We start from the raw sequence: 27,276 nt of genomic DNA, 5'->3' as shown, positions 1-27,276 counted from the left end.
CCGGAGAATCCAACCCTACACCAGATTGAACAGATTGAATTCCCCCAGCTGTTTCTCCACTCGTTTCAGTGACCGCAAAGTGCTGTTCTCTCCAACCTAAACAAGCAGAACCTTCATATTTCCTGACTGTAAGCAATTCTCGCTATTGAATGAATTTGCATAACACTTTAGCCAATGTGTTCCACACACTGACAGGGTGCAACCATTAACATGCCACAGTTAAAGGAATCCCCGACTAATTGCGGTAAACTGGGCCGAAATTTAGGCCCGATTAAAATTGGGTATTTTAAATTAAAGAATTGGGCACTTTAAATCGAACCACAGACACTCCAGCACACAGCACCATGGGAATTCAAACTGGCCAAGTTCGAATTCACAACCAACAGACAAGCTGCCAGAACATGTCTGAACCTGCCCCGTCAATCACCCACCAGGAGATCATCGCACTCTATTGATATGCACAAGCCCATTGTCAAAGCCATGGTCGGGCCAGACTTTCATTGACCAAGTTACCATATATGGCAGCAGGATATGTGCAGACCACATCACCAGCAATGGACACCAGGGGTGGGCCCATGTGTCCTGTCAACAAGTCATCAATTGGCCCATTGGGTGATGCGACCCCTTTCTGAGACCCCTGGAGGTCAGGGGAAATTGCAAAAGGGAGGAAGGATAAAAACAGGCATCCAAGGCACACAAGCAGCGGTGACTCTAGAGACCAATTTTGGACACTAAGGGCAATTTATCATGGCCAATCCACCCAACCTGCACATCTTTGGACTGTGGGAGGAAACCGGAGCACCCGGAGGAAACCCACGCACACACGGGGAGGATGTGCAGACTCCACACAGACAGTGACCCAAGACGGAATCAAACCTGGGACCCTGGAGCTGTGAAACAATTGTGCTAAACACAATGCTACCGTGCTGCCCTTAAGAACAAATTAATCTACACTACATTATTCTACCATAATCCAGGTACCTATCCAATAGCCGCTTGAAGGTCCCTAATGTTTCCGACTCAACTACTTCCACAGACAGTGCATTCCATGCCCCAACTACTCTCTGGGCAAAGAACCTACCTCTGACATCCCCCCTATATTTTCCACCATTCACCTTAAATTTATGTCCCCTTGTAATGGTTTGTTCCACCCGGGGAAAAAGTCTCTGACTGTCTACTCTATCTATTCGCCTGATCATCTTATAAACCTCTATCAAGTCGCCCCTCATCCTTCTCCGTTCTAATGAGAAAAGGCCTAGCACCCTCAACCTTTCCTCGTAAGACCTACTCTCCATTCCAGGCAACATCCTGGTAAATCTCCTTTGCACCTTTTCCAAAGCTTCCACATCCTCCCTAAAATGAGGTGACCAGAACTGCACACAGTACTCCAAATGTGGCCTGACCAAGGTTTTGTACAGCTGCATCATCACCTCACGGCTCTTAAATTCAATCCCTCTGCTAATGAACGCTAGCACACTATAGGCCTTCTTCACAGCTCTATCCACTTGAGTGGCAACTTTCAAAGATCTATGAACATAGATCCCAAGATCTCTCTGCTCCTCTACATTGCCAACAGCCCTACCGTTAACCCTGTATTCTGCATATTTGTCCTTCCAAAATAGACAACCTCACACTTGTCAGGGTTAAACTCCATCTGCCGCTTCTCAGCCCAGCTCTGCATCCTATCTATGTCTCTATATCTATATGATCTCAAATTGCCACAATCATTGAGCCCTCCATCCTTCGTGGCAATGCAGAATGTCCCATTCGCACATTCAAGGGTGCTGAAAGTGACTGCCTACCCAGAGGTTTTCTCAAGACAGCAGACATCTGCTCCAAAACAAATCTCCTTTTGAATACTAAGCCCCTGTCCATTGATTAATCCAGCAATTTAAACACAAGCATTGAACTTGTGTTTACATATCCATTCCATCCTCCCATTGGTCTGAATGTTCAGACTCTGAGAATATTGGTAGGTATTTGTACCCTGATAATTTACACTTTCTTTCAGATATTCTTCACAATCATTGTAATCTTCTGTCAGGACCGCAACATCGGGAAATGGCCCGAATCATAGTTCCTGAATTTAGGACGAAACTCCACACCCGAATCTCAGATTCGATCCCTTTTGCCTGGATTGATGATGATGGCGCTCAAACTAACCTCAGCACTCTTGGGCTGATTAGGGTGGAGTCAGTCAGAACTCTTCATCCTGATCAATATCTTATACAGTTGCTGGATGCGCACTTGCATGGGAATGTGGATAAAGACATATTTGGAGGCTGAAACTCAGTCATAAACAACGGGTCAATTACGGCAGCACGGTGGCACAAAGGTAAGCACCACTGCCTCACAGCGCCAGGGACCTGGTTTCGAATATAGAGACCCATATTCCAGCCAACAGCTTCAGGAGAGAAGACAATCTTGGTGGAGGATAGAAATCTGCCTGCCTAACGACAACTGAATCTTTGATAAAGCGTGGGTAGATTCATTCCAATTCTTGGAAACCTAATTAGATGTCTCACCATGGGTGCATAATATTAAGTTACTGATGTACCATCAATTGAACGCGAGACGAGTTGCTGTACAAAAGTATGGCTTTAATAAGCTAGATGTTAGCCCTGCGGTCGACTACAGTAAATGGACGACCGCAGGGCATACTGGGTATTTATACCCCGCCCTGGAGGCGGGGTTAACACAGCCTCTCGACCAATCGGGGAGCCGTCACGTGACGTGTCTCAACCAATCAGTCGAGAGGCACATGACCGACCAGGGCCAATGGTAAGCCGGTGTTCTGCACCAATGGCAGGCAGCTATGTTAATCATACCACCAGTTACCAAGCAAGAATTTACAATGTTCTTGAATTTTATCTCACCCTCCCTCCCACTCCCTCTCTCTCCCTCTGAACTGTGAAGCCTACTTGTGACAATAAGCGATTTTCATTTCATTTCAACTTCATAATATTCCCGAATGGGGAAGTAGACCAATTTCAAAATACCTGCTAACGATGGTCTTCAGGCATCTCTATGGAGTGATCAAGGATGACTTACACTTTGCATTTTCCTCCCACACTTTCTACTTATTAAATTTACAACTGCATCTCTGCCCCTCAACAGCTTTTAATCTCTAGTTGAATGCAACGGCAGGCCCGGATGTATCAATATTCATGTTTTAAAATTGATATTCCAGCAATGATAGGTGTAATTCGATAAAGTGCATTCATAATGTTTATTGTGCCACAAGTAGGCTCACATTAACACTGCCATAAGGCTACTGTGAAAAACCCCTAGTCGCCACACTCGGTGGGCCTGTTCGGGTACACAGAGGGAGAATTCAGAATGTCCAATTCACCTAACAAGCACTTCTTTCGGGACTTGTGGGAGGAAACCCACGCAGACACAGGGAGAACGTGCAGACTCCACTCAGACAGTGACTCAAGCGGGAATCGAACCTGGGACACTGGTGCTGTGAATCAACAGTGCTAAGCACTCTGCTACCGTGCCAAATAACAGCATTTTGCTCTCAGTAAGTTTGCTCCCAGCAACATGAGTTTGAATCAGAGACAAGGATATAACATTTCCAACATATTATCATTCACAAGCAGTGAAGCATGAGGTTGGTGAATTTACACTCGTCTCAAGGATGTGAAGAAAGGGAAGGAGAATGTTAAGTGACGTACCTTTTGAAAAAATGTTCTTCTTCTGTCATTAGGAGTTTCTGCTCATAACCTCCCATTGCATGGTTGATACGGGCAGAGCACGGAAGCTTCTTTGGTTTGTAACAGAACCAGGGCTCCCCAGTTCTGGGATCAGTAAAGTTACAGAGCGGTTCACTTTGAGGCAAACAGAGATTACACACAGTGGTCTCAGTGGTAGCTCCTGATGCAAAGGTACTTTGAAAATACACCCTCTCTGGCCGTTCCTTGCGAAGTCTTTCAAGTGCTTGGATTCCTTCACTGGGATGAACCAGGGAAACAGACACTTCAACTTTCCCCGGCCAAGATAAATTAAAATTTAGATAGTAAAATCCATTTTGGTTATCTATAACTGTTCCGGCTGAACCAGCTTTTAAAGCTGGAGTGTGGACCCGGCCTTGGAGATAGTCACCTCCATATTTCTTTGGGTGTCCTTCAAAATCTTTCATTTGCAGCATCACTTGTAACTGATCCCCGACATAGAAAGTCTTTGTAGAATTTAAAATGACAAAGCGAACATGTGCTGGGTCGCTGCTTTTCACAAAGGGCACAGAAATGTTGGGTGGTTTTGGCCATTTGATCATTTTCATAATGGACGTCCCCTCTGACCTTTCTTCAGGGGTGAAGCTGTGATTCTGGTAGCCACATTGCAACAGTTTGTCTGTCCAAAAATATGTTTTATTCTCCTTCGGTTGTACATTTGTGGAATAAATCTTTGGAGGTGGGTACCTTTTCCAATTTGCCTCCATTCCTGAAGTTGGTACTTTTTTGTACTGTGGAAAGAAACAACTTTGTAAAATAATAAATATAGTTTAATTTCAGATTCACTTTCTGAAACAGGCCCACCTCCTGCCAAGAAAGAAGCAGTGATTAACAAAGGGGGAAAAGCCTCCGAGATGTGTTCAGGATCTTTCCGGAGTTTGGAATTGTTCAAGGAAGGTACACTGGAGATTATCCGATAGTGAGGGTGTCGGCATGTTTGATGTTCACAGAGAGAAGGAGAACATTGGGATCAGATACCTGAAATTGTCAAGTGACAGAAAAAATTTGGGAAAATCACAGCTTTTTCAGTGAGGGAAAAAGGGAAAAGGGGGGAAAAGAATGAGTAAAGAACCAAGGAGATTAAAGCATGCAAACAGGAACATGCTGAAATACTGATTTTCCAGAATCATTCTGTCCATGCACCTGGCCCAGTTAAAGTGATGGATGGGCAGAAGGACCATGTGGAATTGGAAAGCGGAGAAGCCAGCAATAAAGATGGAGTAAAAACGAGTTGTTACGATCTGGAATGTACTGCCTGAGTGGTGTGATGGATACAGATTCAATCGAGCCATTCAAGACCAAATTGGATTGTTATCTGGAAAGGAAGAATGTGCAGGGCTATGGAGAGAAGATGGGGGGGGGGGGGGGGGGGGGGGGAGAGAGAGAGAGAGAGAGAGAGAGAGAGAAGATGGGGGAGTGCCAAAAGACATGATGGGCTGAATGGCCTGCTTCTGTGTTATAATCATTGAGTCCTTCTGTAATTCCATTAACTTGAGGTAATCCAAAATTCTGTTTGCAACATGTGAACAAAGAACAAAGAAGAACAAAGAAAATTACAGCACAGGAACAGGCCCTTCGGCCCTCCCAGACTGCGTCGATCCAAATCCTTTATCTAAACCTGTCGCCTATTTTCCAAGGATCTACTTCCCTCTGTTCCCCGCCCGTTAATATATCTGTCTAGATGCATCTTAAATTATGCTATCGTGCCCGCCTCTACCACCTCCACTGGCAAAGCGTTCCAGGCACCCACCGCCCTCTGCGTAAAAAACTTTCCACGCACATCTCCCTTAAACTTTCCCCCTCTCACCTTGAAATCGTGACCCCTTGTAATTGACACCCCCACTCTTGGAAAAAGCTTGTTGCTATCCACCCTGTTCATACCTCTCATAATTTTGTAGACCTCCATCAGGTCCCCCCTCAACCTCCGTCTTTCCAATGAAAACAATCCTAATTTACTCAACCTTTCTTCATAGCTAGCACCCTCCATACCAGGCAACATCCTGGTGAACCTCCTCTGCACCCTCTCTAAAGCATCCACATCCTTCTGGTAATGTGGTGGCCAGAATTACACGCAGTATTCCAAATGTGGCCTAACCAAAGTCCTACACAACTGTAACATGACCTGCCGACTCTTGTACTCAATACCCCGTCCAATGAAGGCAAGCATGCTGTATGCCTTCTTGACCACTCTATCGACCTGCATTGCCACCTTCAGGGTACAATGGACCTGAACTCCCAGATCTCTCTGTACATCAATTTTCCCCAGGACTCTTCCATTGACCGTATAGTCCGCTCTTGAATTAGATCTTCCAAAATGCATCACCTCGCATTTGCCGGGATTGAACTCCATCTGCCATTTCTCTGCCCAACTCTCCAATCTATCTATATTCTGCTGTATTCTCTGACAGTCCTCCTCGCGATCTGCAACTCCACCAATCTTAGTATCATCTGCAAACTTGCTAATCAGACCACCTATTGCTTCGTTCAGATCATTTTTGTACATCACAAACAACAGTGGTCCGAGCACGGATCCCTGTGGAACACCACTAGTCACTTTTCTCCATTTTGAGACACTCCCTTCCACCACTACTCTCTGTCTCCTGTTGCCCAGCCAGTTCTTTATCTATCTAGCTAGTATACCCTGAACCCCATACGACTTCACTTTTTCCATCAACCTGCCATGGGAAACTTTATCAAACACCTTACTGAAGTCCATGTATATGACATCTACAGCCCTTTCCTCATAAATTAACTTTGTCACTTGCTCAAAGAATTCTATTAGGTTTGTAAGACATGACCTTCCTTGCACAAAACCATGCTGCCTATCACTGATAAGACTATTTTCTTCCAAATGTGAATAGATCCTATCCCTCAGTATCTTCTCCAACAGTTTGCCTACCACTGACGTCAAGCTCACAGGTCTATAATTCCCTGGATTATCCCTGCTAGCCTTCTTAAACAAAGGGACAACATTAGCAATTCTCCAGTCCTCTGTGACCTCACCTGGGCTCAAGGATTCTGCAAAGATATCTGTTAAGGCCCCAGCTATTTTGTCCCTCGCTTCCCTCAGTAACCTGGGATAGATCCCATCCGGACCTGGGGACTTGTCCACCTTACTGCCTTTTAGAATACCCAAAACTTCCCCCTTCCTTTATGCCGATTGACTTAGAGTATTTAAACATTCATCCCTAGCCTCAACATCCGTCATGTCCCTCTCCTTGGTGAATACCGATGCAAAGTACTCATTAAGAATCTCACCCATTTCCTCTGACTCCACGCATAAATTCCCTCTTTTGTCTTTGAGTGGGCCAATCCTTTCTCTCGATACCCTCTTGCTCCTTATATACGAATAAAAGGCTTTGGGATTTTCCTTAACCCTGTTAGCCAAAGATATTTCATGACCCCTTTTAGCCCTCTTTATTGCGCGTTTGAGATTTGTCCTACTTTCCCGATATTCCTCCAAAGCTTCATCAGTTTTAAGTCGCCTAGATCTTTTTTTTTAAATTTAGATTAGCCAATTATTTTTTCTAATTAAGGGGCAATTTAGCATGGCCAATCCACCTACTCTGCACATTTTTGGGTTGTGGGGGCGAAACTCACGCAGACACAGGGAGAATGTGCAAACTCCACACGGACAGTGACCCAGAGCCGGGATCGAACCTGGGACCTCAGCGCCGTGAGGCGGTTGTGCTAACCACTAGGCCACCGTGCTGCCCTTCGTCGCCTAGATCTTATGTATGCTTCCTTTTTCATCTTAGCTAGTCTCACAATTCCACCTGTTATCCATGGTTCCCTAATCTTGCCATTTCTATCCCTCATTTTCACAGAGACATGTCTGTCCTGCACTCTGAACAACCCTTCCTTAAAAGACTCCCACATTTCAAATGTGGATTTACCCTTAAACAACTGCTCCCAATCCACATTCCCTAGCTCCTGCCGAATTGTGGTATAGTTGGCCTTTCCCCAATTTAGCACTCTACTTTTATGACCACTCTCGTCTTTGTCCATGAGTATTCTAAAACTTACGGAATTGTGATCGCTATTCCCAAAGTAATCACCGACTGAAACTTCAACCACCTGGCCGGGATCATTCCCCAATACCAGGTCCAGTATGGCCCCTTCCCGAGTTGGACTATTTACATACTGCTCTAAAAAACTCTCCTGGATGCTCCTTACAAATTCTGCTCCATCTACGCCTCCAACACTACACGAATCCCATTCAATGTTGGAGAAGTTAAAATCTCCCATCACGACCACCCTATTGCTCCTACATTTTTCTATAATCTGTCTACATATTTGTACCTCTACTTCACGCTCACTTTTGGGAGGCCTGTAGTAAAGTCCCAACAATGTTACTGCACCCTTCCTATTTCTTAGCTCTACCCATATTGCCTCAGTGCTCGAATCCTCCATCGTGCCCTCCTTAATCACAGCTGTGATATCATCTCTGACCAGTAATGCAACTCCTCCACCCCTTTTACTTCCCTCTCTATCCCTCCTGAAGCATCTATACCCTGGGATATTTAGTTGCCAGTCTTGCTCTTCCCTCAACCAAGTCTCAGTAATACCAATAACATCATATTCCCAGGTACTAATCCAAGCCCTAAGTTCATCTGCCTTACCTGCTGCACTTCTCGCATTAAAACAAATGCACCTCAGACCATCTGTCCCTAGGACATTGGTTCCAGTCCTGCCCAGGTGTAGACCATCTGATTTGTCATGATCCCACCTCCCCCAGGACCGGTACCAATGTCCCAAAAATCTGAACCCCTCCCTCCTGCACCATCTCTCAAGCCACGTATGTAGAAGTGGATTTCATTTGGAACTTAACTGATAGGGTTAATATAACAGTTCTGAAAAGCTCTGTGAAAGAGATGTCAACAGGTCAAGGGATGAAATATAGGGAGTGTGGCATTGGTACTAATTAATGTTCTGACCGTATCTGTAAAAGCAGAGAGGTCAAAAAGGCAAAGAATGGAATGAATGGTAACCGTTACTTTATTGCAGAGATAACATAATTGAGCTCGTTTGACCAGTTGGAACAAATAAACATTGAAATGTTTATTGGAAGGGCCTTGGAATGAGATAAGCCAGATGGCCATGGGATACAAAAATCTTTGTATTAATATTGATAGTGACTTGTGCTAATGATTATGTCAAAAATAACCTCCCGACCTCGAAGAATAATTCCATATATGTACATGTTCTGGATCCTTGCCAAATCATAGGTGTATCTAGGAATTTAAAGGGACCACCCCTAAGCTGTAAGATGTATAAAGATACCATCCTTATTCTGGGATTTTGGCACTTCTCGAAGGTGGTTACCCGACTGCTTAGAGATTTGTCCCGGCCGTAAATAAACGAATATTCGTTACTGACGTGTTCGAGTGTTTTACTTCTGGACTGACGATTAGATACGTGAAAGCGCAATTCACATTTGGTGGCCCGTACGGGGATCTCCAGAGGGGTCTGCGCAACTAACCGGCGTAATCGACTGAGCTCGTTCAAAGTAGAGGACGAATTTGGCCCCCAACGTGAGTAAAAATTTGTTTTCCACCTTGGTATTCGCCTACTACCAGTTTGATCGTTGCTCAGCCTTGCCGTTGGTTTGTCGAGAAGCCTCTGCAAGATCCAGGTCAGTCCAGCGAACCCGTTTTAAAGAGGGTAAGTGAGTGAACCCTGTGGTTATCGTCTCTAGGGGCAGCCTGGGACTGCCGCCGTGATTCCAGGCAGCGTTCGCTGGAGTTACGGGCGGGGTTGCCAGGACTGCTGGGGGCAGCCTGAGGAGCCGCCGTGATTCCAGGCAGCGTTCGCTGGAGTTACGGGCGGGGTTCTCAGGATTGCTAGGGGACGGTTAACGGGCTGTGGGCAGCCTGGGACTGCCGCCGTGATTCCAGGCAGCGTTCGCTGGAGTTACGGGCGGGGTTGCCAGGACTGCTAGAGGCAGCCTGAGGAGCCGCCGTGATTCCAGGCAGCGTTCGCTGGAGTTACGGGCGGGGTTCTCAGGATTGCTAGGGGACGGTTAACGGGCTGTGGACTCTGGACGGGACTGCCGCCGTGATTCCAGGCAGCGTTCTCTGGAAGTTACGGGCGGGGTTCTCGGAGCCTATCCCCCGGTGTAACCCATACCTTCACTGAAGAATTTTACCTACTTACCCCTTAATAGCATTGGTGTCCTGGGTCCTGTGTTATTAAGGAAGTAAAGTAAGCTAATAACCACTTAAAATCTGGTCTTCTTGAGTTGAATTAGCTGTTTAAACTCGGCTGCTTTCCTTGTCTTTCTCCAGCAGGCTGTGTCTCTCTCTCTCTCTCTCTCTCTCTCTCCTGTTGCTGTTGCAGAGTGCTGGTGCTTCTGCTCCCTGGGTTTATATTCTCTTTCGAAGAGTTATTAAGTTTTAACGACTGTATTGTATATGGGCTTGTTTCACTTTGATAGTTTAAAAGTATCTTTGATGTAAACATCTTACTACAACTCGTTATTCATTTCAGGCATATCGTCTCCTCACAGATTTGATTTAAAAAATGCTTTTGTTTCAATAGTTAACTTTTATTTCTGTGATTTCAAATCGTTTAATTTTCCAATTGTCCCCAGTTCATAACTTTGCCTTTGATTTTGACTTAAATGATGTTTCTCGTAGCCAGGTCATCTCCAATTTTCTTTTAATTAACTTGATGTTCGTAGAATTTTACCCCTTAAATTGATACTAAATTCGACTGAGCATCTTCCATTCTTTCCAGCTGTTTACTAAGAGAGTTTATTTCAGTTAAGGTGTGAAACTTTGCTCTTAGCTGTATGCTAAAATTTAACTTGGTTGTGACTTGAAAGACTTGCCTGTTTTAAACATTCGTCACTTAATGCAATTGAAACTCTCATCCATGCTTTTTCAGATGCTTTCTGAGATAGTTACATTCCATGAAGGTGTGAGCCATTGTTTTAGCTTACCATATGAAGCCTGTGTGTCTGCTGAGGCCTGCTTGTGAGCAAGTATCTGCATTTTATAACCCTGCTCTTTGCAGCTGCTATTAACCTTTTGTGGGATCTTTCCCTGTACCCTCTCAAACCAGATATTGCCAGACTTTCATGTTTCAAATGACACATTTTTCTGTATTATCAAGAACCCACCGCAAAGAAATTAATTGCCTTGTGGAGGGAATACTGTCAGTTAATGAAAGATGCATCTATACTGGCTAGCTGGCAGGCAAATGCCTCAAAATTGGGTATTGGCCTCACTGAAGGGGGAATTGCTAAAACAGTAGAGGTCTTAAAAAGGGAATGTAAACAATATAAGAAACCTGGCGCCGGTCAGCAATGCGAAGCAAGGTTGGGAGGAGGGGGACGATGGGGATGAGGAACATCTGTTCAATTGCGGGGGACGTCAGAAGCCTCCACAGCCCCCACAGCCACCTCCGCCACCGCCCCTGGAATGTGATCAGTATTATGAGTAACTCAGTATGTTCAGAACTACATTGGTCTCAGAATAAACAGATAAAGGATTTGTGCTGGGCAGTTTCGAAACTGCTGCGTTGAAATTGACACTGCATGGCTCCGCAGGGTCCTAGTGCCCGCTGATCACAAACAGTCACTAGCAGAACCACACAGCCTGCAATCGGCTGCTAATATTACCCTCCAACAAGATATCACTGTCTATAGTTCCCATTCTGTTACGGCCCTTTTGGGACGGCTACAGACTCAGCATCTCACGATGGCTCGTCAGAATAGATATGAGATTGCTCTCCTTAATAACCCAAAGGTCCAGTTTGCCCACTGCACCACTATCAACCCTGCTGACTTTTTGACGCATCCTCCCACAGACATGCTCGACCCAACTCATGACTGTCTGCAACTGTTGCAGGAAGTCTCCTCGGTTCGAGACGACCTCTCCGATATACCCATCCCGAGTGCAGATTGTTCCTTTTTCACCGATGGAAGTTCTTCCGTCGGCGAAAGGGGGGATAGACAATCTGGCTATGCAATCATCAATCAAGACGGTGACGTAGTAGAAGCAGCAGCATTTGAAGTTCCCTTTTCTGCCCAACAGGCAGAATTGTTTGCGTTAATACGAGCATGCATATTGGCACAGGGGAGGAAGGTTAATATTTATACAGATTCCCGATACGCCTTCGGGGTAGTACATGATTTCGGGCAATTATGGAAAAACAGAGGATTTCTAACCTCCGCTGGTACACCCATCTCACACCAGCAGTTAGTAACCCAGTTATTGCAGGCCCTTATGCTCCCAGACAAGATAGCGGTGATAAAATGCGCAGCGCATACAAAAGGCACAGGACTGGTGGAAACGGGCAACAGGAGAGCGGACGAGAAGGCAAAAGAAATTTCTAAATCTGGCAAACTAATGGTGCCTAGAATGATGAGGCAGACTAAAACCCCCCCGGAAAAGTCTCCCTCTGAAAAACCTATGCCAACCATTGCTGACATAATCCAAATGCAGGAGGACGCTCCTGCAACTGCTGTAAATATGTGGAAAAACTTAGGATGTATATATGATATCGAAAATAAGCTGTGGGTCACCCCGGTAGGACAAACATGTATGACCGATGCATTAGCAGCCTGGGTGACCGAATGTGTACACTTTGCAACTCACTGTGGAGCTCGTGCCACAGGGGACATATTGTTAAAAAGCTGGTGGCACCCACGACTGCAAGAGATGGCCCAACAAATTAGCAGTCGGTGCCTAATCTGTCAACAGCACAACCCCGGTAAGGCCGTCCCCTGTGATCCTGGCACAACCCCCTTACCTGAGGGTCCATTTGAGACCCTGCAAATGGATTACATTGAGTTGGAAAGATGTCAATGCTATAAATATGTGTTAGTCATTGTGGACACTTTTAGCAAATGGATCGAGGCCTACCCGACTACGGATAACAAGGCCTCGACAGTAGTTAAGGTGTTAATGCGAGAAATTGTTCCGCGATTTGGAATTCCAGCCCGGCTGAGCTCTGACAATGGTCCCCACTTCATAGGTCAAATCAATAAGGAATTCTGTGCTCTGCTAGGAATAAAGCAACAGTTTCATTGTGCCTACAGACCACAAGCCGCTGGAGTGGTGGAAAGGGCTAATCAGACTCTAAAGACTAAACTCGCTAAACTACAAGCAGACACTGGGGCCACTTGGCTCAAACTCCTGCCTTTAGCACTCTTCCAGCTACGTGCCACTCCCGCAGGAAAAACTCGCCTAAGCCCAGCGGAAATACTATATGGCAGACCCTTTCGAACGCCTTGGGACAGCAGTGTTCCACGGAATGTTCAATTCCATTACATGACTACCGAGATGGCTAATTATATATTAACACTAACTAGAATTTTGAAAGGATTACACTCCCGAGTTCGTGCCACCCAGGAAGAAGTCCCATCCATTACTCATGACGTCTCCATCAACCCTGGGGATTATGTCCTAATTCGAAATTGGACACGTAAAGGTTTGGAACCTCGATGGGAGGGTCCCCTACAGGTTCTACTCACTACCCCCACTGCAGTAAAAGTGGAGGGCCGGAACGCATGGGTACATATGCACCATTGTAAGTTAATTAAGTATCCATGATGTTCTAAACTTTTCCTTTAAGTCCTAGGAACACGAGTACCAGGATGAAGTCCCTCTTCACCGTCACAATACTCGCCACCCTGCTTTCTCTCGCTGCATCCAGAAGAAGGAGATGCCCGTATGGAAGCCGACGTCCACCCCTGTGCCGAGAAGGAACCCCACGATGTGGAACAACGACAGATCTCCGATGGATCACCACGGCTATCAAAACCTGCCCAACCACCGTTCATCCCGACGACCAGAAGCCCCGATTCCTGACTACGTACATGGTTCTGATCTACGATCGCCGCACATGCCGGTGGAACCACCGGTGCATTGATAAGGACAGGGTACAAATTCTACCATCAAGGACTACTCACCCCTACTCGCCTTCCAGAAGGAAGCGGGCAACGCACCATGTAACGGCAAATTCTTTTCTGTTTATGTCCTATGTCTATGCTAAGAAAGTGGGTGTCTCCTCTTGCTGGGTATGTACACAGGTCCCGACCCATGCCCATGGAGGCATTCCCTTGATATCTGTTCCTTTCTCGATCGAACAGACGGCTGCATGGGTTATATTCCAGACAGTTCAGAGAATATCACGCGTCTGGTAACCCATATCAGAGATGGAGTACAGCGCTTGCGACTCGCCGGTCAGGCTGACTGGTGGAGCTGGATGTGGTCCAATTCTTGGGCCACTTACCTATTCCATGGGCTCATTATCTTCGTTACCATCTGTTTGTTGCTCTGTATCATAGCTACTGGTGTGAAATGCCTATGCAACCGTTTGGGTGCCACTGCATTACCACAGATGCTTCAGAGATCCGCCCTAGACGAAAAAGAAACACTGGTTCCACCTACCCCTGACCTATATGAGGAAGTGGCATCCTGCCGGAGCCTAGTAGAGGAGGAGTACCTCCGCCTCGCTCTCATTTCCATCTAAAGTATCCTGAGTGTTATGTGATCAAGGAATGATCAAAGGGGGGAATGTAGAAGTGGATTTCATTTGGAACTTAACTGATAGGGTTAATATAACAGTTCTGAAAAGCTCTGTGAAAGAGATGTCAACAGGTCAAGGGATGAAATATAGGGAGTGTGGCATTGGTACTAATTAATGTTCTGACCGTATCTGTAAAAGCAGAGAGGTCAAAAAGGCAAAGAATGGAATGAATGGTAACCGTTACTTTATTGCAGAGATAACATAATTGAGCTCGTTTGACCAGTTGGAACAAATAAACATTGAAATGTTTATTGGAAGGGCCTTGGAATGAGATAAGCCAGATGGCCATGGGATACAAAAACCTTTGTATTAATATTGATAGTGACTTGTGCTAATGATTATGTCAAAAATAACCTCCCGACCTCGAAGAATAATTCCATATATGTACATGTTCTGGATCCTTGCCAAATCATAGGTGTATCTAGGAATTTAAAGGGACCACCCCTAAGCTGTAAGATGTATAAAGATACCATCCTTATTCTGGGATTTTGGCACTTCTCGAAGGTGGTTACCCGACTGCTTAGAGATTTGTCCCGGCCGTAAATAAACGAATATTCGTTACTGACGTGTTCGAGTGTTTTACTTCTGGACTGACGATTAGATACGTGAAAGCGCAATTCACACGTATTCATTCTGACTATTCTTGAATTTCTACTCTGACTGTCTCGTGGCACTGGTAGCAATCCTGATATTACTACCTTTGAGGTCCTACTTTTTAACTTATCTCCTAACTCCCTAACTTATCTCCCAACTCCCTAACTTATGGATGTGCACCAAGTTTACCCACCCTTTGTTTACGGCAAAATGTTAAAGAAAGAGGGGGCCTTAAGCTCCAATCACAATTTACAATTGATGCAAAAGGATTGGCTGCGAATTGTGAAAGGGGTATTGGCATTTTAAAAAACCTGCTGCAGGATTCTCCGTTGGCGGGATCCTCCGCTTCACCGGCAGCACAGCCACACCTGCGGGTTTCCCAACTGCGTGGGATGGCCACAATGGGAACCCCATTGGCCAGCTGTTGGGATGGAGGATCCGCTGCCGGCGATGGCGCATATTACTGGAAAACGGGGCTGGTGGGTTAGAGAATCCCACCCTGATCTCTCCTCAGTCCAATCTGAACCTCCTGATTCCCCCATTGTCTCCCGGATTCACTGCTTGTGTGAGGCGCAGGTGCCTCTGTTGCGTCACTGCAGGTGAGGGTGCCGGCCATATTTATATAAATTATCCTGTCCCCTTGATTTGTGATGGGATCAGTGGCAGATCAGCAAATAGAGGCTTCACATCTGAATAATTCTGTAGGCTTGACCCAAACACAGAATTTCTTAGCCAACTTTTCCTAAACTCTGCGGACCAGGAATGTCCCATGTTCAATCTCTAGTTGGTGCAGAGCTAACTGATCTCGACTGGGTAGCATTAAGAATGATGCAATTAGCCTCAGCATAAGTGGGTTTAGAAATGAAAATACCATCATTAGCCACTGCCTCCAACTCTGAGTGCTATAACTTTGCTGCGTGTTTGCATATCAGCTACAGAAACACTTACTCTTATCTGGAGTAACCTTTAGTTGAATAGCTTGTCAACTAGTACCAATTTCCCCGGACAGGCGACTAGGGGCTTTTCACAGTAACTTCATTGAAGCCTACTCGTGACAATAAGCGATTTTCATTTTCATTTCATTTCATTTACTGTCAAATGCTCAAACTTGCATAACAGTTGTTCAAGGAAGATAAAAGAGGATGGTAACTGCTGGTGGAATGATATTGCTGCAGAAGAGACAATGGCATCAGGAGAGGAAAATAGGATAATGAATGTAAACGTTGGAGAGCAAGAGCAATTTGAAATAAACTGCGCACCCTTCCCACCCCCAAATATCACGCTGCTATCTATTTACAGCAGACGGTCAATACACACCCACACATCATACTCTGCTCCCCATCTCAGTTTTTAAGAACATCTCAGTTTATTCCAGCTGGTTTTATCATTCTACACACCTTTATGTGATGAAGACTCAGATTCCCCATCAGCAGCAAAGCCAACAGTATCAACAACCTGAAGAGCGTCTGCAAAACAGACCAGGAATGCAATGATTCTTTTCTTGCTCGTTGACCCATACTTGGAGCTCACAATTCACCAGTGTTATCGATCCGGCTGATCACTTCCTGCTTCTTAACTACTGTATAATGACAAAACAAATAAAATTCAGAAAAAGTTAAACCACAACTGGAGAATTGAATATGGGCACAATACGTGAATAAAAGATATGCTGCCCTTGAACAAGTAGATAATGGCTGAATCCAAAAATGTGCAGGTTTGGTGGATTGGCCATGCTAAACTGTCCCTCTTGTCCAGGGATGTGCAGGTTGGTTTGCAGGGTTACAGGGATAGGGGGGTGTGTGATGGGTAGAATGTTCATATGAAGGGTCGGTGCAGACTCGCTGGGCTGAATGGCCTCCCTCTGCACTGTAGGGATTCCATGAGATCTTCCAGCTGTTCATGCCGGTGGGAGCTTCCCATCCAGCCGACAGCATTATCCCTGCTGCAGGTTTCCTGGCGACCTAGGGAGGATTCAATGGGAAATCCCATTGACAGCAGCAAGACCAGAAGATCCCTCCACCAGCCAATGGCAGGCCGCCTCCAACTGCCGAGAAACACGCCGAGGAGAGGCCAGAGAATCTCACCCAATATGTTAATAGGGCTCGAAATATCACATATTAAATTCTAGGAAATGAGGTCAGGAGCTGAGTGACCCTGGCAACATCCAAACTGAGCAATTAGTGAGCAACACGTTGTTGGGTAAAGCGTCAGGAGATAACACTGTCAATGATTTATCACTTTATTGATAGTCGAGAGTAGACTATGGGGACAGTAAATGGCCAGATTGGATTTATCCTGCTTTTTTGTGGACAGGGCATACCTGGCCAATTTTCCACATAATAATAATAATAATCTTTATTATTGTCACAAGTAGGATTACATTAACACTGCAATGAAGCCACTGTGAAAATCCCCTAGTCGCCACATTCTGACACCTGTTCGGGGTCACTGAGAGCGAATTCAGAATGTCCAATTCACCGAACAAGCACATTTCCGAGTCTTGTGGGAGGAAACCAGAGCACCCGGAGGAAACCCACGCAGACACAGGAAGAACGTGCAGACTCTGCACACAGTGACCCAAGCTGGGAATCAAACCCGGGTCCCTGGAGCTGTGAAGCAACAGTGCTAACCACTGTGCTACCGTGCAGGATATTTACCGTTACCATTTACCATTACCGGGTAGATGTAGTTGTACTGAAACATCTTGGCTCGGAAGTACAAATCTACAGTACTGTTGCCATAATATTGCTCGGGCCCATAGCCTTTACTCTTTTCCAATACCTTCAGCCATTTCCTGAAGTCACGTGCAGTGAATCAAATTGGCTGAAGACTGGCATCTGTGATGCTGGGGGCAACAGTACTGAAATGGATCATCGACTCAGAAATTCTGGCTAAAAATGTTTGCAAATGCTTATCTTTTGTATTGACGTGCTGGGCTCCTCTATTACTGAGGATCAGGGTATTTGTCAAGCATCCCCCAGTTATTTAATTGCCCACTACTATTTGCAACTGTGTGTGACAGGACAGCAGAGCTTAGATCTGATCTATTGGCTATGGGATCGTTGTGCTCTATCGCATGCTGCTCCCGTTGTTTGAAACGCAAGTCGTCTGCATTGTAGCTTCACTAGATTGACATCCCGGGATCGATTCAACTAAGAACAAAGTCACATACTGAGCACGTTTAGCCATATATTTCCTGGCACTCGTAGTGCCGTGAAACACATGGCTATACAACGCGACTCGTGTTATACAACGGGCTTCAGCGGGGAACGTGTGGCCAAGGCTGCACTTAGCCCGTTTTGTACACTGCGGGAGCTCCGCTCACCGGAACACCCCAGTGAAGCAAGAGATCAAGATGCCAATTTTAAATAGTGTCCCGATCTCCAAGGCCCTCCGAAGCGATCCCCGACACCCCCTACCCAGCCCAAACACACTATGGAAGGTTCCCCCATGCCCCTCCCAACACGCATGCAGGGAACCCCTGGCCCAACCACACACATGGAAGAAATGCCAGTTTGACACCGTGCCAAACTGGCACCCTGGCAGTGCCCCTGACAGCTGCAGCGCTACCTGAGCAGTGCCAGGCTGGTACCCAGGTGGCACTGCAAATGTGCCAGCCTGGCACTATCAGGGTGCCCAGATGGTGCCAGGGCACCACCCTGCACAAAGGGCATGCAGCTGTCAGCCTCCAATCCCCTGGGAGCCCCCCACCATGCCGTTCCATCTGGTCTCCATTTGTGGGGACCAGTGCTGATTGGCCCTCGCCCAAGGTCTCCAAGACGTAGGGGATGAATCACAAAGCCTCAGGTACCTCAGGAATCTCCACATTAGAGCGAGATTAACTAATTTGCTCTAATATGCAAATTTGCCAAAAAGTGATCCCACCCACACTGGGCGGGATTTACATTGCAGCATCTCGCAAGATCGCATTGAATCTGACAAGGCGTTGCGAGGCGGGTAGATCGGGGTTTTTATCAGCCATGCTGCGCTGAGGCAAGCTGGTTTTCGGGCGCAGCCTGGTCATTGGATCACACCCGTTATATTGAAACAAACTATTACTACAACCGTATTACTAACTTAACAGCATAAAGACAAATTAGCCTTCAATTACCAATTAAACAATGCATATCATTACAATGAAACCATTCTAAATGCTATCTTATCCAAACAAAAAAAATTAATCTCAGGTCACAATAATAGCTTATTGTCACAAGTAGGCTTCAATGAAGTTACTGTGAAAAGCCCATAGTCGCCACATTCCGGTGCCTGTTCAGGGAGGCTGGTACAGGAATTGAACCCACGCTGCTGGCATTGTTGTGCATTGCAAGCCAGCTATTTCGCCCACTGTGCTAAACTAGCCCCTTAAAATACAGTTAGCAAACTCAGGAATACTTGCTGTAAAGAGACGTCTTGGATTCACTTTGAGAAAGAACGATTCTTCGGGAACCAGCTGCAGATTCTTGCCTGTCTCAACTTACTGTTTAAACTACCAGTCTGAGACACAGCTCTTGTCCTGTACACAGGCAAATCTTTAACTCACTGTCTTGAGATCAGCTGCTTCTGGTTTGTCCCCAGTCAAATCTTCAACTGAACGGTTCTGAAAGAACTGCGAATCTGTCCACAGGCATATCTAACCTCGCTGTATTGAGAGCAGCTGCTTGACTGGTCACATCCAAATCTAAAACTGAATTTCTGAAACTGCAACCTCAACGCCTGAGTACGCCTTTTTTTTCGGGGCCTGGAGAATCGGGGAACCGGCACCAGTCCCGATTCCATGCGGGAAACTGTATTCTCCGCCCCGGCACTAGCCGCGATTTCGGTGTCAGGGTGCGGAGAATCCAGCCGCTGGTTTGTGCCTGAATTCTCTCTTCCCTGTCCACTTTCTATGATTGTGTTGCTGCTTTATATTGCAAAAGCCGTTTCCAAGCTATTTTCTCAAAATCACTCTTCCCCAGTTATCCATTTATCCATTGATATTTTCAGATCTCTGGTCTCTGCTTAATTACTCTAATCTTAGTTATATCAAGGTCACTGTTAGTTAGATGATCTGCTGTAACACATGCTATTTTTGTCCTTATTAATTTCCTAGACCCAGATCACATACTGCTTCCCTCTTGGTTGACCTGGAGGCATATTGGCAGAAAAGGCTTTCCCTCGCGTAGCATTATGTCTTTTCCACTCTTTATTTGGATAGGTAAACTCTCCTAATTTAGAATTCTATTTTTTTGTTTTAAATTTGCTCGTCTACCATCTTCAGACTGTTTGTAACTTTTTTTTAAAACTCCGGTCAATGTTCAGTTCCCCCCCTCTGTTCCTTAACTCAAGCTAACTGCATTCAGTCCCAGGATCGTATAATCTATTTAGAACTGCTACAGTCTGTGTGGAATTTGCACTCGCCCCGTGTGTGCATGGTCTCACCCCCACAACCCAAAAGATGTGCAGGGTAGGTGAGTCGTCCATTCTAAATTGCCCCTTAATTGGGAAAAAAAAATTGGCTGCTCTAAATTTTTAAAAAAAGAACTGCTACAGTGCCTAAATAACGACACGCTCTCCTCTTTTTCCTTCCTGAATACATGGTAATCAAGAAAATGTGAACTCATTGTTGCCATTGCTTGAGCCAGGTCCTTATGAATGTAAGCATATCATTCAGCAATGTGGTAAACTGTGCCCTGCCTTCACCAACCTTTAATTACACCATTCATGTCATTTAATATTTCCTTCATCTCTTTTGATGTTTCCCTCAATCTGGTCCCTACAATTTGATAAATTTCTAATTTAACCAGAGCTTCTGTCTTTGACCTCGTTGCTGCATCTTTCTTCTGCTTCCCCTGCACATTATTTTGACTCTCCACGGCAGGACGAGCGATTCACTCAGAAAGACCGCTGGTCCCAGTTCTATTCAGATGCAACACGTCCATCTTCTACAGGTGACCTCTAACCCCGCAGCTCCCCACTCCATTCCACTCTCCCCACTCCTCATGTGGTCCCAATGCCTAAAACTCTGAAATCCTCTGTTAGATTATTATCCTGTTAGCAACAAGAATGCTGAGCGTTACAGTCAAACTTTATCATTCAGAACTAAAACCTAACCTTGTAGTTTACTAACACTTGACTATTCTTTGCGGAATAGTAACGTGAGAAAACTTAGGACAAGGCTCCGTATGGAAAATACGCCAATGTAGAGAAATTCTGGGAGATTGTGTAAAATTATAAAGAGCTTCGACAAGACCTTGTAGATTCTCTTGTGAAGAACAGCATGGGCTGGATTCCCCCAAAACGGGACTATGTCCCCACGGCGGCATAAAACGCTGGAGCTTTACTCCAGAAATTCCTGTAAAAGAGTGTAGCCATTTGGGATGGCCACTTCCAGAAAACAAAATGGATGATCGCGATGACTGTAGGGAAATATGGACAATGTTAGGAAAGCAAGCAGGCACATAGGGTATGCGTATTGAGAAAGCAATTCCCAGACGAGACTGAAACTGTAAGTCAATTAGCATATTGATAGTCCATCTCCAGGAGCAAAGGAATGACTATTGTAGACATCCCGGCGCCAGAAAGACACAAACAAAACCAGGCCAATGGCCACCAAATACACGCCCAGCCATTAGGGCACCCACCCCTTTATTGGTCAAGATCAAGATCAAGAGTGATCAAGATACGGCCCAATTAATTGGGGCCAAGCTCAAGGCCCGCCCAAAAGGGCGTGAAGCCCCTTCAGGTATAAGAAGAAGCCCCCGAGAGAGAATCGCTCTCTTGGACTCGGCTCTCGAAGCGGAGAGACCCGTCCACCAGCTGCACCAGAAGCAAGTAAGTCCAAGGTCAACGCTCGCTATCAGATGGATGACCTTAGCTGTTCTCCTTTACCTCTTCGAACCCAACAACCTCAGATCCGAACAATGGCCATTGTTCCTCTGACTGAGTGGACACCCGAAGTTAAGTATAGGCGTTAGCGTTAGAGATAGTTTAGTTTGTGGTATTTTGTGCATGAGTAGATATTACTGTGTGTGTAAATAAATAGTATTGACTTTGAACTAACTAACTGGTGTATCGAGTCTTTGATCAGTATTCGGGTTTGAACCTTGTGGCGGTATCGAAAGATACCTGCCGACTCTCGAGCAAACATAATTAGGATTAAGGTAGGCGACCATTTTGACCGCTGTATTTATAACCAGATAAATATAGCAACAAGAGTACAGCTAATTCAATGCCCTGCAGGGGGCTAGCAGTGACCCGGAGAAAATCTCGCAGCTTTACCTGCGGATACGGGCCCCCGCACTTCCGGTTAGGAGTCCGCGCTTGCGCACAGTGTGGCCGCTGCTCCATGTCGGACTCGAAACGTGGAGCCAGACGCAAAAATTAGACACCCCCACGCCCGAGCATCTAACTGCGCACAAGCATTCCCCGGCCGCCTATAAGGACCCCTCCGATGTCCGATCCCCTGCCCCCCACCAGGGCAGACGCGGACTGAGTCCGCAGCCGCCACGTGAGCATCCGACCAGCAATAGCAGGTTAGTTTCACGCCGTCGGGAACTCGGCCGTTCAGGAGCAGAGGATCGCTAGGCAGGCCTCTGTCAATGGGCCCGCAGCCGTGCGGCGTACATCGCGATCACACTGATCCTCGGGTGGTGTTGTGGAGAATCCAGCCCTATGTGTGAACATAGAATGGCCTCTGTCGACTAGATAGGGGACAACAGGATGTAAAAGCGATAAGATACCACAGTCCATACAAATATCCAGTTGGCTGGGTGGTGGCTGTGGGTCCAATTGTTGCTAACAGCACAGAGTTCAATCCCTGTTCCGGCTGGTCTGGATTCAGGAGCTGCCTCCTTGCTCTGCCTGTGATGGAGGCTGTGGCGCTGTGGGACCGAGAACTGAAGAAGCAGCAGCTCCTGAACCTCTGTCTGGGGAATCTCAATGTTTGTCAGGAAGATAGGAACAGGAGAAGACCATTCAGCCCATCGAGCCTTTCCCATCATTTAGCGAGATCATGGCTGATCTGTGATCTAAGTCTTTGTCCTATATCCCTTAATACCTTTGCTTGACAAAAATCTATCTCAGATGTAAAAGTAACAACTGTTCTGGTCTTCACTGCTGTTTGTGGGAGAGAGTTCCAAAACTCTACCACCCTTTGAGTGAGGAAGTGCTTCCTAACATCTCTCCTGAATGGTCTAACCTTTATTTTTATACTATAGCCCCTAGTTTTAGAATCTGCAACCAGGGGAAATAGTTCATCTTTATCTATCCTGTCTTTCCCTGTTAGTATTTTAAACATTGTGGGCGGGATTTTCCGTTTCTCAGACTGTGTGTTGACGCCGATGCAGAATTCATGAACTCCCACGACAACAAAACCGATGCCGGACCTGGACCGATTCAGATACTGTTAATGGGCTAGCACCGGCTCCACGTGGAACACAATCCATTCCAATGAGAAACGGTGCCGGATTCCCCGGTTTCACGATTGACACTCAGGAGGCTGACAAGCTGCAGCCACAAATACACACTCCACTCCCCACACCCACCATCCCAGCCAACAAGATGGCAGCAAGACGCACGGCGTAAGGTTCACAGACGCAGAGCTTGAGACCCTCCTGGATGCCATGGAGGATGACCTTGTACCCCGACCCAGGAAGGAGGCCGCCAGCCATCGCCATTCACCATGCCTGTGTGCAGGTGGCAGAGGCCGTAGGCAACACTGTCTGGACCAGCCAGCAGTGCCAAATAAAATTGAACGGTCTCCTCAGAGCGGCCGGGGTGAATAGGCAACAGGGTGGCGCAGTGATTAGCACTGCTACCTACGGCACTGAGGATCCGGGTTCAATCCCAGTCCCGGATCACTGTCCGTGTGGAGTTTGCACAAACTCCCCGTGTCTGCGGGGGTCTCACACCTACAACCCAAAGATGCGCAGGTTAGGTGGATTGGCCACGCTAAATTGCCCCTTAATTGGAAAAAATAATTGGGTACTCGAAATTGTTTTTCAAAAATGAAGGGCTGCATACATCGGATTGTCTCACGCTGTTGTTTTATGTTTCCTCCCCCCTCCCCCAGGGGAAGGCCGCCCACAACCACCGAGAGTGGGAGAAGACTGTGGCGGCCCGCTGGACCTGTGGCCCCTAACCATGGCAGAGCAGAGGGTCCGGGTCATGTCCGGCAGCCCGGAGGAAAGGGGGGTCACCAAGGTGGAGTTGGGCCACGGGCGAGGAAGTAAGACCACGCTTAGTTGTGGTTCCCCATGAAACGTGTGATAACCCCCACCAACACCAGCCTCACCCCCACACCACCTTCACCCCCACACCACCTTCACCCCCACACCACCTTCACCCCCACACCACCTTCACCCCCACACCACCTTCACCCTGACACCAACACCAGCCTCACGCCCACACCACCTTCACCCCACACCACCTTCATCCCCACACCACCTTCACCCTGACACCAACACCAACCTCACCCCCACACCACCTTCACGCCCACACCACCTTCACGCCCACACCACCTTCACCCCCACACCACCTTCACCCCCACACCACCCTCACCCCCACACCACCTTCACCCTGACACCAACACCAACCTCACCCCCACACCACCTTCACGCCCACACCACCTTCACCCCCACACCACCTTCACCCCCACACCACCCTCACCCCCACACCACCTTCACCCTGACACCAACATCACCCTCACTCTACATCACCCCTACCCTCACCCTACACCATCCGCAGCCTCCCAAACCCCACCCACACGCTCACCCCATCTCCCCCCGGCCCGCGGTCTAATCATGCGTCTTGCCCTGTGTCTTGCAGGAGCAACTGGAGATGGGATGGGCCCACCTGTTGTCCCCTGCCCCCAGCCAGTGCCACAGCCAGAGCCGTGAGCCGAGCAGCAACTCGGAGAGCAGTTCGAATGGCAGCCCTCCACCCAAGACTCAGGAGACCCCACCGCTTGAGTCGGAGGATGACACAGACTTTCCGACACAGGTGTCTCCACCACCCTCCTCCATCCCAGATACAGTCACCTCGGTTGGGCACTTTCGTGAAGAGACTCCTGGGACACTATCTGGTGCGGACCACCCAGCTGATCCGGTACAGCAGGTGGAGATAGGAACTCCAGAGGGGGCGGACAGTCGGAGGGCGGGCCGACCCGAGGAACTAGCAGCCGTCCAGATGGGTTTTGGGCTTCTGGACCAGACAGCCCCATCAATTGTGGAGAAGTAATTGCAGAGCCAGGGATTACATGAGGGGTTGTCGGCGAGTATCCAGCACCTATCCAGGAGCAGCAGGAGGAGGTGGTGCCGACAATGCGCGCAACCCAGGCCAACACCTCACGGGTGGCGTCCACAATGGAGGCATTGGGGCAACGCTTTTGGCTGTGGATCAACATGTCCAAGGCCTGGGGCATTTTGTGTAGGTGCTGGCCATGGCCCTGGACAGGATTGCTGACTCGCTAACAACCATGTGCCAGAGCCACCTGGAAATTGCAGCGGCACTCCTGAGCGTGGCCCAGTCACAGCAAGCCATGGCTGGGAATGTCCGCATCATTGCCCAGACACTAGCCGATGTGGCACAGACCCAGATGGAGGTGGCCTAATCCCAGAGGGAGATTCTGCAGTCACTGGCTGATGTGACACAGACCCAGACGGTGGCTGCACAGTCAATGGATGATGTGCTGCGGTCCCAGATAGAATGGTCCACTCTCTGTGCTCCATGGCCACGAGCATGCAGACCCGGGTCGAGTCCAGAGCGGCCTCCAGGACTGGCAGCGCCAGGTGGCAGGAGAGCCTCAGGGGAAAGCTCTGCCCGCATCCCCGTCCCATAGAGTACCATGGCCAACGGGCACCCCAAGGGAGGAGCAGGTGATGGGGCCGGTGACTCCCGCAGGGGAGGTGCTGGAACACTGCGGCAACTCGGACTCACTCCGCCCCGCTGCGGTCCCTGGTGCATATAGGGAATCCTCCGCATCAGCTGGCGGGAAAGGGACTTGGCGCCACGCCAACCGGCACCGAAGGGCCTCCGCCGGCAAGTGCGACTTGCAGCATGCGCGGGAGTGCCAGCGTGTGCATGCGTCATCCCCGCGCATGCACAGAGGGCTGCGTTTCCGCACCGCCGGCTGTAGCAGTCCGCCATTGCCGGCGTCCCATTGGAGGGCCCTGATCGCGGGGCCAGGCCACCGTGGGGGCATCTCCCGGGGCCAGATCTCCCCGTGCCCCCACAAGAACCCCGCACTGCCAGGTCCCGCCAGCAAGGACTCCAATTTACGCCGGCGGGACTGGCAAAAGACGGACGAGATTTCGGCCCATCGAGGGGCGGAGAATTCGGGCAGCCCCAGGGCCCTTTAAGTCGCGCCGGACCCCGCCATTCTCCGAGGCGGGCGGCACGACTCATGCCGGGCTGATTTTTTGGTTGGGACTGAGAATTTGGAGGACGGCGGGGGCGGGATACACGCCAACCCCTGGCCATTCTCCGACCCCCCCCCCCGCCCAATGTTTTTCTTCTGGTTTGCCGTCCCAGAAGGTGTAGCCGCCAGCTTGTCCTTTAAGCTGACCTTCTGCTTCCAGTCGCGTCATTCAGGGTGGCACATGGTGACGGTGCCGCATTCAGGTCTGTGGCTGTTGGGTTTTCCATAATGAAACCTGACATTCCAGGTCCCAAAATTAATTTGGGACGGGAGGGTGGGGTTGGGGTGGAAGATGCCAGTGGGTGGATTCTTTTAACGTGGGGTAGTCGTTACACACAAACCACGACACGGTCCCACTGGAGGGAGGTCTTGGCCCATTGGCAGGGAAATCCGAAAAGAAAAGAGAGCGGGCTTTGCTGAAGGAGGGGAGCTAAACTCTGCCTCCGCTGCTGCTCCTCTCTCCCCGCTGCTGCTCCTCTCCCCCCACTGCTGCTCCTCTCCCCCGCTGCTGCTCCTCTCCCCCGCTGCTGCTTCTCTCCCCCCGCTGCTGCTCCTCTCCCCCCGCTGCTGCTCCTCCCCCTCCCCCCCCCCGCTGCTCCTCGTCTCTCCCCGCTGCTGCTCCTCTCCCCCTGCTGCTGCTCCTCGCACCCCGCTGCTGCTCCTCTCCCCCCGCTGCTGCTCCTCTCCCCCCGCTGCTGCTCCTCTCTCCCCGCTGCTGCTCCTCCCCCTCCCCCCCCCGCTGCTCCTCGTCTCTCCCCCGCTGCTGCTCCTCTCCCCCGCTGCTGCGACTACACCCCGCTGATGCTCCTCCCCCTCCCCCCCCACTTGCTCCTCGCTCTCCCCGCTGCTGCTCCTCTCCACCCCGCCTGCTGCTCCTCTCCCCCCCGCTGCTGCTCCTCCCCCTCAACGCTGCTCCTCGTCTCACCCCGCTGCTGCTCCTCTCCCCCCCGCTGCTGCTCCTCCCCCCAACGCTGCTCCTCGTCTCACCCCGCTGCTGCTCCTCTCCCCCTC

The 27,276-nt window shown here is 48.4% G+C and overlaps 1 protein-coding gene across 2 annotated transcripts in view; it reads right to left on the bottom strand.

Annotated features, from left to right (window-relative positions):
- LOC119968886 (NXPE family member 3-like) overlaps positions 1 to 27,276 on the bottom strand; it is a 76,794-nt gene that overhangs the window by 18,317 nt on the left and 31,201 nt on the right. For both annotated transcript variants that reach the window (XM_038801822.1, XM_038801823.1), the window contains exons 2-3: positions 16,268 to 16,449; positions 3,681 to 4,468 (exon numbers count right to left, since the gene is read on the bottom strand). In XM_038801822.1, the coding sequence (XP_038657750.1) occupies positions 3,681 to 4,468; positions 16,268 to 16,387 (908 nt within the window). In that variant the 5' untranslated portion in view covers positions 16,388 to 16,449. The remainder of the gene's footprint in view (positions 1 to 3,680; positions 4,469 to 16,267; positions 16,450 to 27,276) is intronic.

Source organism: Scyliorhinus canicula, chromosome 7 (assembly GCF_902713615.1).
Source record: "Scyliorhinus canicula chromosome 7, sScyCan1.1, whole genome shotgun sequence".
In the NCBI taxonomy this organism is placed as follows: domain Eukaryota; kingdom Metazoa; phylum Chordata; class Chondrichthyes; order Carcharhiniformes; family Scyliorhinidae; genus Scyliorhinus; species Scyliorhinus canicula.
This window is presented reverse-complemented; position numbering and strand designations above follow the sequence as displayed.